General features: G+C 50.0%; 1 protein-coding gene across 11 annotated transcripts in view; it reads right to left on the bottom strand.

Annotated features, from left to right (window-relative positions):
• Window positions 1–12416, bottom strand: part of ANK1 (ankyrin 1) — a 184028-nt gene that overhangs the window by 74447 nt on the left and 97165 nt on the right. For 9 of the 11 annotated variants that reach the window (XM_053401570.1, XM_053401575.1, XM_053401571.1 and 6 more), the window contains exons 3-7: window positions 10609–10707; window positions 9514–9612; window positions 7143–7241; window positions 6845–7030; window positions 6512–6610 (exon numbers count right to left, since the gene is read on the bottom strand). In XM_053401570.1, coding sequence (XP_053257545.1) covers window positions 6512–6610; window positions 6845–7030; window positions 7143–7241; window positions 9514–9612; window positions 10609–10707 — 582 coding nt within the window. Of the gene's footprint in view, window positions 1–6511; window positions 6611–6844; window positions 7031–7142; window positions 7242–8127; window positions 8359–9513; window positions 9613–10608; window positions 10708–12416 lie in introns of those variants that run through there. The other 2 variants (XM_053401579.1, XM_053401580.1) reach the window with 2 other exon arrangements.

Genomic DNA, 12416 nt, shown 5'->3' with positions numbered 1-12416 from the left:
CTGATAGATTCCGTCAGGCCTTGCGGGACCTTGCTCCCCCTGGCGACTCACTGACTGAGCTTGTTGAGGGCTGGAATATCCAGCTCCTGGCAACCATCGATGAGATCGCACCTAAGCGCCCTCTGCGACCCTGCAGAAACCGGGCTCCCTGGTTTACCGAGAAGCTTCGGGAAATGAAGCGGGACCTCAGACGGCTAGAATGAGTATGGTGGGATGCCCATGACAGAGCCTCAAGAACATCTTATAGGGTTTTTATGAAAACCTATGAGATGGCAGTGAAGGCCGCTAAGAAGTCTTACTTCTCGGCCTCCATTGCATCCGCTAGCTCTCGCCCAGCGCAATTATTTAGTATAATTAAGTCTTTAACGTCCCTTGAAGGACAGCCAAATTTAAATAACAATCTGACACACAGCTGTGAGGCATTTGAGAGCTTTTTTGCGGAGAAGGTCCTGTTGCTCCGCCATGACCTCCCTGCCAATTTGGATACAATAAAGGAACTGGAGGCCCCTCGACTGTCCTCGGGTCCAGTATTGGACCACTTTGACCGGATATCCCCAGCCGATGTGGACAGACTCCTCCGAGCTGGAAAGCCCACCACCTGTCCTCTTGACCCGTGCCCGTCTTGGCTGATTACAGCGTGTCCAGACGAGGTGCGGGCCCCCCTGGGGGATATCATCAATTTGTCCCTTGGCACGGGGACATTCCCAGGGGAACTGAAGGAGGCAGTGGTGCGCCCGCTCTTAAAGAAAACATCATTAGATCCCTTAAGGTAAAGGTAAAGGTACCCCTGCCCATAAGGGCCAGTCGTGTCCGACTCTAGGGTTGTGCGCCCATCTCACTTAAGAGGCCGGGGGCCAGCGCTGTCTGGAGACACTTCCGGGTCACATGGCCAGCGTGACGAAGCTGCTCTGGCAAGCCTGCACCAGTGCAGCACACGGAAACGCCGTTACCTTCCCGCCATAAAGCGGTACCTATTTATCTACTTGCACTTTAGGGGTGCTTTCGAACTGCTAGGTGGGCATTAGATCCCTTAGATCTATCCAATTACCGCCCGGTTTCGAATCTTCCATTCCTGGGTAAGGTGATTGAGAGAGCGGTTGCTGAACAGCTTGGTAGGTTTCTGGATGAAACATCAGCTCTGGATCCATTCCAGTCCAGCTTCCGCGCTGGTCATGGGACCGAGATGGCTCTGGTCGCCCTAACAGATGATCTCCGCAGGCAGCTGGATTGAGGCGGGTCGGGGCTGCTGATTCTTCTCGACCTGTCAGCAGCCTTCGACATGGTCGATCACGAACTCCTGGACCACTGCCTTGTCGACATGGGGATCCAGGGCACAGTCCTTCAATGGCTGCGCTCGTTTCTCTCTGGTCGGGGACAGAGGGTGGCGCTTGGGGGGAAATTGTCATTGCGCCACTCCTTGGTGTGTGGAGTGCCTCAGGGTGCGATACTCTCCCCGATGCTTTTTAATATCTTTATGCGCCCCCTCGCCCAGCTTGTCCAGAGTTTTGGGCTGGGTTGCCATCAGTATGCCGATGACACCCAACTCTACAAGAAGTTACAAGAAGCTACAAGAGGAACAGCCATTTTGGATCTGGTCCTAACCAATGTTGATGACCTGGTTAGTGGGGTAGAAGTGGAAGGATCATTAGGCGCGAGTGATCATGCTCTTCTGAAGTTTACTATACAGCGGAAAGGAGCAGCCAAGCATACTAGGACTCAATTTCTCGACTTTAAGAAAGCCGACTTCATAAAACTTAGGGAAGTGCTGGGTGAGATCCCATGGACAGTAATACTAAAAGGAAAGGGAGTTCATGATGGCTGGGAGTTTGTTAAGAGGGAGATAGTAAAAGCACAACTTCAGGCAATACCATTGAGACGGAAACATGGAAGGTGCCTAAAGAAGCCAGGGTGGCTATCTAAAGAACTTTTAACTGAGTTAAGATTAAAAAAGGATGTGTACAAAAAATGGAAAAGGGGGGAAACCACCAAAGAGGAATTCAAACAAATAGCCAGCACGTGTAGACACAAAGTCAGAAAAGCTAAAGCACAGAATGAACTCAGGCTTGCTAGAGAGGTTAAAAGCAACAAAAAAGGCTTTTATGGGTATGTTCGTAGCAAAAGGAAGAACAAAGAAACAGTGGGGTCACTCAGAGGAGAAGATGGTGAAATGCAAACAGGGGACACAGAAAGGGCTGAACTCCTCAATGCCTTCTTTGCCTCAGTCTTCTCCGATAAAGAAAACAATGCCCGACCTGAAGAATTTGGAGCAAATGATTCAGCAGAGGAAACACAGCCCAGAATAACTAAGGAGATAGTACAAGAATACTTGGCTAGTCTAGATGTATTCAAGTCTCCAGGGCCAGATGAACTGCATCCAAGAGTATTAAAAGAACTGGCAGATGTGATTTCAGAACCACTGGCAGTCATCTTTGAGAATTCCTGGAGAACAGGCGAAGTCCCGGCAGACTGGAGGAGGGCAAATGTTGTCCCTATTTTCAAAAAGGGGAAAAGAGAGGACCCAAATAATTACCGCCCAGTCAGTCTGACATCAATACCAGGGAAGATTCTGGAGCAGATCATTAAGCAAACAGTCTGTGAGCACCTGGAAAGGAATGCTGTGATCACCAATAGTCAGCATGGATTTCTGAAAAATAAGTCATGTCAGACTAACCTGATCTCGTTTTTTGACAGAATTACAAGCCTGGTAGATGAAGGGAACGCAGTGGATGTAGCCTACCTTGATTTCAGCAAGGCATTTGACAAGGTGCCCCATGATATTCTTGTAAAGAAGCTGGTAAAATGCGGTCTTGACTATGCTACCACTCAGTGGATTTGTAACTGGCTGACTGACCGAACCCAAAGGGTGCTCATCAATGGTTCCTCTTCATCCTGGAGAAGAGTGACTAGTGGGGTGCCACAGGGTTCTGTCTTGGGCCCGGTCTTATTCAACATCTTTATCAACGACTTGGATGATGGACTCAAGGGCATCCTGATCAAATTTGCAGATGACACCAAACTGGGAGGGGTGGCTAACACCCCAGAGGACAGGAACACACTTCAAAACGACCTTGACAGATTAGAGAACTGGGCCAAAACAAACAAGATGAATTTTAACAGGGAGAAATGTAAAGTATTGCACTTGGGCAAAAAAAATGAGAGGCACAAATACAAGATGGGTGACACCTGGCTTGAGAGCACTACATGTGAAAAGGATCTAGGAGTCTTGGTTGACCACAAACTTGACATGAGCCAACAGTGTGACGCGGCAGCTAAAAAAGCCAATGCAATTCTGGGCTGCATCAATAGGAGTATAGCATCTAGATCAAGGGAAGTAATAGTGCCACTGTATTCTGCTCTGGTCAGACCTCACCTGGAGTACTGTGTCCAGTTCTGGGCACCACAGTTCAAGAAGGACATTGACAAACTGGAACGTGTCCAGAGGAGGGCAACCAAAATGGTCAAAGGCCTGGAAACGATGCCTTATGAGGAACGGCTAAGGGAGCTGGGCATGTTTAGCCTGGAGAAGAGGAGGTTAAGGGGTGATATGATAGCCATGTTCAAATATATAAAAGGATGTCACATAGAGGAGGGAGAAAGGTTGTTTTCTGCTGCTCCAGAGAAGCGGACACGGAGCAATGGATCCAAACTACAAGAAAGAAGATTCCACCTAAACATTAGGAAGAACTTCCTGACAGTAAGAGCTGTTCGACAGTGGAATTTGCTGCCAAGGAGTGTGGTGGAGTCTCCTTCTTTGGAGGTCTTTAAGCAGAGGCTTGACAACCATATGTCGGGAGTGCTCTGATGGTGTTTCCTGCTTGGCAGGGGGTTGGACTCGATGGCCCTTGTGGTCTCTTCCAACTCCATGATTCTATGATTCTATGATTCTATCTGTTGATGGATGGCCATCCTGACTCGGCCCCAGACACACTGACCAGATGTTTGGAAGCTGTGGCTGGATGGTTACGTGGGAGCCGGTTGAAGTTAAATCCTTCGAAGACAGAGGTCCTCTGGCTGGGACGGGACGATATGGGATTGAGGGGGCAACTCCCATCTCTTGTGGGGGTGCAATTAGTGCCAGCACCGTCCGTTAAGAGTTTGGGTGTAATCTTCGATACCTCCCTCTCTATGGAGGCGCAGATTACAGCTATAACAAAGGCGGCATTTTTTCATCTCCGCCAAGCTAAGCAGTTGGCCCCTTATCTCTCTCGCCCTGACCTAGCCACTGTGATCCACGCGACGGTCACCTCCAGACTGGATTATTGTAACTCGCTCTACGTGGGGCTGCCCTTGAGACTGACCCAGAAACTCCAGCGGGTGCAGAATGCCGCGGCAATACTCCTTATGGGGTCTTTGCTGCGAGATCACATTCATCCGGTACTATACCAGCTGCACTGGCTCCTGGTGGAGTACAGGATCAGGTTTAAGGTGCTGGTTTTAACCTTTAAAGCCCTATACGGCCTAGGACCCTCGTACCTACGGGACCGCCTCTCCTGGTATGCCCCACAGAGGAACCTACGGTCTGCAAATAAAAACATCCTGAAGGTCCCAGGCCTCAGAGAGGTTAGGCTGGCCTCAACTAGAGCCAGGGCTTTCTCGGCTGCGGCCGGTGGAACGCTCTGTCACAAGAGACTAGGGCCCTGCGGGACCTGACATCTTTCCGCAGGGCCTGCAAGACAGAGTTGTTCCACCAGGCCTTTGGTCAGGGTGCAGCCTGACTACCTCCTCTGGCAATCTGCACAGAATTTTGCTTAACGGTTGCCATTAATTTGATTTTAATTAATTTTTATAATGAAATGTTTTTAGAATGTTGGATTATTTGATTGTTTGATTACTTGATTGTTGTTAGCCGCCCTGAGCCCGGCTTCGGCTGAGGAGGGCGGGATATAAATAAAAATTATTATTATTATTATTATTATTATTATTATTATTATTATTATTATTATTATTCCGAATAGGATTCATCGCAAGAAAAGGGAAAAGTTGACAGCTATGGACCAGAGGCAAAGCTGGGTGCAGCAACCAACATCAGTGCCACCTTTGTAGAGCAGGCTGGTTTCTACACATCCTCACGCTTTCCCCCACGTCCAGGCAGCCAAGAGGCATTAAAGGAGCTCAAGGACACATTCTAGCCAGGCAAAAACACTCACGGAGGGTGTCAGTCAGGGATGCTGAAGGTGGTGTGGCCTGGGGGAAAGGGTGTGGCCTTGGAAGAAGGCCAGACAGATGCTCCCTGGGATTGTGGTCCCAACCTCTGTTCTGTGTTGTTCCACCGTGCAGCAGTCCGTGGCTAATCAGATCAGGCACCGGAGTGCAGGGCTCCCTTTTGCACAGGTCTCTAAAGCCCCCCTGGGCGCGAGTGCCTCTTCAGCAAAGCTTGCCAGCAGCCAGGCTCCAGCCCGATCCCACCCGCACCACCAGCGCTCCAATTCTGCCACAAGCCTTACAAGCTGGCTGTGATCCTCAAGGACACCACAAAGCTAACTTAGCACTTGGTCAGCTCACTCCCAAGAAGCAATCTGGCTCCCTCACACGTCCATTGATCTTCAGACCCAGCAACTCATCTCACTGTATCTCCCACGGCTGCCTCAAGGCTGTCTTGGGGAAAAGACCTGCGTCTTGCTCTTCTGACTCTTCAGTTAATGCTTATGGGACTTGAGTTTCTCCTGGCCTTCCCTCCTGTCCCACTGGACTGACAGCCAGCTCTGCTACAGCCCCAGAGGCAGGGCCACTTGCAGATGGGCATCCACCAGGGCCTGACAAGAGGTCTCTGATCTGCGCTGAGACTGAATGGATCCAGCCCCCGACCACGAGTGGCTGAAGGGCCCTCCGAGCCAAGTCCGAGACCCAGAACAAGCCCTAATCCTTTCTCCTCACTCCTGTCCTGCTTCTCAGGGACCGGTGAGAAATTGTGATGAAAGAGCCCAGAGGCGACTAAACAGGGCATTTGCACTAAGGCGACTAAACAGGGCATTTGCACTAAGGGAGGGGGTCGGCCTCTTTCTCAAAGGGGGTTTTCTTTGCTGTCTCTGAAGTAGTGCAGGTGAAGGAGCACAGTGGAATGTTCCTCTGTACAAAAGCATTCCCTGAACATAGAAAAGGAGCATGTCAGGGTTCTAGCCTAACCTCGCAGGCAGGTTGGCTTTCTATGTGCTAGTTTTTTTATTTAAAAAACCTCTTTTTTCATTTTTGTACAAAGGAGCATTCATTCATTCATGCAAGCCATCCCCTAGAACAGTCTGATGTGGCAGATAGGAAGCTGCCTTAAACAGAGTCAGTCCATTGATCCAGTCAGCTCAGTATTGTCTACACAGGCTGGCAGCAGCTCTCCAGGCTGTCAAAAAGGTGTCTCTTCCAGCCCTACCTGGAGATGCCAGGGGTTGAGCTTGGGGCCTTCTGCCTGCAAGGCAGGTGCTCTGCGCTGAGCTGTGGCCCTTCCCTTCCCCTTCTGTAAGCACTGGGGCCATGCCAAGGGGCCTCCTGCAAGAGCCGGCAGAGGACTCTGGACACCCACCTGGGGAGTGAAATTGACGCTTGCGCCTCGGTTCAGTAGCAACTGGGCCACGTTGAGGTTCTCGTAGTGTGCAGCAATGTGCAGTGGGGTAAAACCAGTCTGTGGGAGAGAAGAGGGTGGGGAGACTCCAGGTGAATATAATGCCATGACCTATCTGCAAAATGCAGGAAGTACTTCAAAGCTGGCTCTTCTGCCAGCCCTTTTCTTTAGGCAAGATGCCGGCCTTGGGTGGCTAGCCCCATAAACTACCTTAGGAGGGATTGCACCTGGAAACTCAATCTAAGGCAGCCCCTCAAAGGCAGCCCTTGGCCCTTACTGGAACTCCCTGCCTACCTTGGACAGGACGTCCGCATTGGGGTCGTTCTGCAGGAGCACAGCCGCCGTCCGAGTGTCATCATTGCGTGCAGCTATGTGCAGTGCTGGCAGCCGCACTTTGCCCTTGGTCCCGTAGTTAATCAGGTGAGCCACCACATTTTCGTGGCCCTGCTGCAGAGCCACAGCCAGAGGTGTGAATCCATCCTGCCGTGGATCAGGGAGGGAGGAAGAGACACGTAGTGAGCCAAGGGGTCCATGTCATCCCAAAGAAGCGCAAGGGCGGAGGATGGAGTGGGACAAAGGGGGAGCTACTCACTTCCGTGGCAACGTTTTGGTTGGCGCCATTCTCCAGCAGGAACTTGACCACTTCCAGGTGATTCTCCTGCGCTGCCATGTACAGAGGCGTAAAGCCTTTCTGGAAACACAGAATCAGAACTTGCATTGCCAGCTGCACAAAACAACCCCCACCAATCGCTGCTGATCACAGAACGGCAGGGAGGCACAAGGGGTGAAATGGATTGGCTTATGGGGCAAAGAGAAATACTCCAAAGTTCAATAGAATCAATGGTCGCATAACATAACAGCAAAAAGCCTGTTTCTGAGTCCCAGCTCTTTGTCACGTGGTGTGATGACCAATGGAAACCAGAGCGGTGCTATGCAGAGAGAAATAGGGTTGCTTATCAGCAGCTCCTGCTGAACTTTACAGGGAGAAGGCTGCAAACTAGAACAAAAAGTAGGGCAAGGGGAACCTGCCCTTGCTTCTGCTTTTGGAAGTTTCATTTCTATGTCTGGAAAACCGCCACCGTCACTCTGGATGGTGAGACAGTGGGAAACCTGTCCTTGGAAGGCAAGGACCCCAAAGAGAAGAGAGCAATACAACTGATCTCTTTTCAAATAAACTAACACAAGGAACCTTCCCAGTGTGTGCCCTGGGCTAACTGGTATGGGGAGGTGGATTGGGTTAGGGGCATCATTTGGATTCTCCACTGTAGGCACCAAAATGCCTTGGGACCACCCATAAAATAACAGAAAAGGAGACGGTGTGGGGCTGGAGTAGGATTTAGGATGAGGGAGGGAGGGAGGGAAGGAAGGGAGGGAGGAAGTAAGGATTTGGAAAGAAGGTTATCAACGATGAAATTTTAAACAACAGTTCTGCATTTTTTATTCATTTCAGTTTCTACTCAAGATCCTGCTTAGCAAAGAATAATCTAGAAAGGAAACAAATAAACTGCTAGCCTAATGCAAATCTCGGTCTGTGCATATTAAAACCAAATGGTTGGAATTACCAGCTGTTTACTCACCTGCTTAGCAAAAGTATCGCCAGCATAAGCGGAGAGGCTGAGCATTAGCTCTAAAGCGCTCACAAAATGAGCATGGCTTCATGTTTATGCAACCAAAGGCAAGCACACTCAGTCTCCTTGCTTTGGGAAAATGACTCAAAAGTACAAATTGCAAACAGGATCAGAAGGATTTGGGGGAGGGGGAGGGGTCTGCTTGCTGATCTCAGCCAGAGTGACCGACAGCAGTGAGTCCTGAAAATAGAGAGCTTGCCCTCTAGGCCCCCTAAGCCTGTCATTCTGCATTCCACCCCCCACATTGCCTCAGTGCTTCCCTACCCAATTTCTCTCCAACTCCCTGGCATTTGTTTGACCTTCAGATACCTGCTTATGTAACTCAAAGACACAGCAGACTGTCACGGAGGGGCAGTGCCTCCCCAGGGCCAGCAGGGGGCTCCTGCGCCAGATGATGGTCCCTATTCCATCCAAACAGGCACAGAGACATGACGACCCACACTGCCCCCCCCCCCCCGCAGCTCTGCCGGAGCAGGTGACATGAGGATGGTTGGCTGCCTGGCAGAAAGAGAGTGACGCTGGCAGGGAGATAGCCGGGGACTGAAGCAGCTCAGAAGCATCTATGTGATGCACACAGAGGGACGCGAGAAAGAGACCTTGGATGGCTTTGAATCTGCAAGCTTCACCCAGCCCAGCCAGACTCAAGCGAAGCAATATTTACAATGCTGCAAGCTTGAAGTAGGCAGATTAATCAGCCAACTAACACCATTGGTGATTGGTTTGAAATAGACCCGGGGCCACAGTCTCTCTTGCAGGGACCACATAATGGTGGCAGGTAGGGGAAAGTGGGCAGAACGGGCAGAGCAACAGATGGGACTCATCTGTTTGGACAGTGGCAGACAGTCCAGCCGTGGTTTCACACCCTCCCGGAGCGCTTCTCTCTCACTTGGAAGGAGGACAGAGAGGGACGGATGCTGGCGGGTGTAGGTACCAGAGTACTGCACATTGACATTTGCTACTCTGCTTACTTTTGCCTGGGCTTCCCCCACCACCACCATTTGCTTGTGGCCCCTGAATGCTTATCCAGAAGGCAATGTGGCTCTTAGTCTGAAAAAGGTTCCCTAGCCCTGTTCTAGTATTACTACTACTACTACTATTTAAAAACAATAATAAGGCACACAGCTTGGCTGGCTTGCCAAGTCTGGCAAAGGACTGCTGGATCATGTAGAATTGGTTTCCTTGTGCGCCCAATACTCTCTGCCCCCTGCTTGTTAAGGGGCCTGGCCCACTCCTGGTCTTTTCCCACAGAGCTTTCAAAGCCCTGAAGCTCCAGAGCCTCCCAGCTCCTTGCCCAGGCGAGGCCACTGCAGGGAGAGGGAGAGGCAGGCAACTTACCTGGGACTGTGCATTGACATTTGCCCCAAAGTTCACCAGCTCCCTCACCACGTCCTCTTGTCCTGCCAAGGCAGCGATGTGCAAGGCCGTGTTCCCTTTCTGAAAAAGCCAGATGGAAGAAAAGGGTCAAGCAGGGTACAAATTGCAAGCAGTCTAGAAAAAAACATCTTTAAAAACAAACAAACAAACAAACCCCTATGGATCTATACATTGAGAAAACAGCAGAAAACCACACACACACCCAAGTTGGGTAGCGTATCACTAGCGTATTTTGTTCTTGTTGACATCCATCTGCCTCGAGATACAATGGAGTATGCCTCTGGGGGTGAAGTCAAACCGCTGTGCTAGTAGCACCAAAGTGACCTCCCCAGGGAGCAAACCTGGGCTGCCCAGGCCTGCTGATGTGGTCCAAAGGAAAGCAGAGCAATTCCTTTGACACCAGCTTGGCTGCAGGAGTTGCCAGAAGGAGGTATACAAGGCGCCATCTAACCCTCTTAGGGACCACTCCAGATTTGTGTAGGGTTTAGTCCTTTGTCTTTTCTTCTTCTGAATAAGTGTCTCCACCTCCATTGTTCAATTCTATGAATATGTGACAACAGAGTCAGCTGAGCTGGCGGATAGCCACTCTTTAACCCACCCCAATTAACCACACAGGGGCTGCTAATGATCATAAGTGAAGTGTCCACAATTGCTAGGGTCCTGCAGTCTAAATCAAGCTCGTGGGTAGACTTCAGGCTGGTGGGATTTACTTTGAATCAAACAAGACATGGTGTTAATTATGAGAAAGCAATCAACATGCACTTAAAAACAAAAAAATCAGGATTGGAACTGTGCAATGTTTAACCCTTTCTCTCTGTTGTATTTCCAGCAGAAATCCTTTCCCCCAGGGCAGCAAAGAGCAACTTTGTGGGGAGATTTCTGTTTGGTCTCTATAAAGGATATATATAAGGGACTCTAGCCCAGGAGAGGCTCATTTGCTGGTCTCAGCAACCCTGAGAACTCTTCTTGTTGGTTGCAGGCCACCTTTGTCTGTCTCCAACCTCAGTTTCAAAAGAGCCATTCCCACCCCAACCTGGGCGGGGGGGGGGGGCTTACCTTGGTGGTGGTTTCCAAAATTATTTCCTTGTGCAGCAACTCAGCCACCATCTTCACATGTCCCTCCTTGGAGGCCAGGTGCAAAGCATTCAACCCATTCTGGAAAGAGGAGAGATTCCATGAGACCAGGGCCGGAAGTGAGCTTGCTCGCTCTTCACTGGCCCTGCCTTGCAACCAGTTCAGATTCAGCCAGGGCAGGGGTTCAGTGGTTCAACCCAGAGTGTTGGGGAGAGGGGCAACTGTTCCACACACACCACATGCTTCATCAAGGGGAGCACTGCAGGTGTCCTGCAACATTTCTGGTGTGTGTGATCTCTTTATTATATTTCTGCCACATGCATATATAATTATGCAGGATCAATCTAAAATATAAAGTTGAAAACATCAAGGAATAGGAATTACACCTAGTGATGCTGAGGTATAAGAAGACAGAAAAGGCAACCATTTTCAGCTTAAAAGAATAATTTTGGTTTGTCATTTGTTCATGACAAACAGCCCATTGTTGTTGTTGTTGCTGCTGCCATTATATCATTTAACCTTGTCAATTCAAGTTTGCTACTAGTCACAGCTGTTAATCCTACTAGCTACAGGTAGAAGAAATTCCAGGGTAATGGTTCTGGACTAAGCTTTTAGCAGGACAGGTCATTGATTCGTCTTCCAACTGGGTCCCAACAATGGCGCCAATAAAGTCTCCAAGTTTCTTCTGGTCATGTTTTGCATATGCATGCACACACTCAATTTATTTGTTTAACTCTACCATTTGTGAAGGTAGAGTTTCTAAGGATATCCTGGCACGGAGAATAACAGTGCATAGTTAAACTGCCACAGGAGGAAGCAATGGCACCAACTGGGACAACTTCATGGAGGACAAGGCTCTCAATGGCTCCTAGCCAGGATGGCTGTGCTCACCTGGAGGCAGCCATGCTTCTGAATCCCAGTTGACAGGAGGGGAGAGGGCTCTTGTGCTCGAATCCTGCCTGTGGGCTTCCTGCAGGATGCTGGTTTAGATGGGCCATTGGCCTGATCCTGCCAGAACCTTTTCCCACTCTACAATATCCTTTCTGAGGTGAGGCAACCAGAGCTGGGCAAAGGCTGAATCAGTCTGAGTCCATGCGCAGAACCAGCCAGCATGGCTCCACCTTGCCAGCCCCCCTGCTGCCCCCCTGAGCAAGAGGCCACCAGAGCAAGTGAGCAGAGTCCCCTCACCACCTTTCCAAGCACAACAGAGAGACCCTGGAAAAGCGGCCAGGTGAAAGGGGAGACATTTGAAACTCCTATGCACAGGTTGAGGGGGCATCACCTCTAGACCGTCAGTATTTCGCAGGAGGAATCCAAGGGTGTACTTTAGGTCTGTGCAACTGAAGTGGATGAAAGCTAGTCTGTCACGCTGGCACAACAAAACCATTTAACAGCAACAGCAACAACCTGTTGGGATGAATGAATGGTTAAGAGGGAAAGTGTGGGATGAATGAATGATGTGGAAACACCCCAGAAACAAATCAGCATGAATTTGGGAGGAAAGTTCATGGCTGTATAACTCCCCTGCAAGCAAATCAGAATGAATGCTCAATAAAGTCTAAGCTCTGCATAAGCTTTGTGCAAGCGAATCAGTGTACCTGCTCCGTCAATAGGTCATCTGGAGGATAAGCCCAAAGTAACACCACATCCGCTCCAGACATTGTAAAGCAGTATTGTACTGGTTTAAGCAGCCGTGCCCCCCCCCCCGAATCCTGGGGACCACAGGGAGAGTTGATAGGAAGCCCTTATGCCCCTACAGGTAGGGCTACAGTTCTCAGAGTGGTTTAACA

This window comes from Podarcis raffonei, chromosome 8 (assembly GCF_027172205.1).
Source record: "Podarcis raffonei isolate rPodRaf1 chromosome 8, rPodRaf1.pri, whole genome shotgun sequence".
Classification (NCBI taxonomy): Eukaryota; Metazoa; Chordata; class Lepidosauria; order Squamata; family Lacertidae; genus Podarcis; species Podarcis raffonei.
Note: the sequence above shows the minus strand (reverse complement) of the source record. Positions and strands in the feature narration are given on the sequence as shown.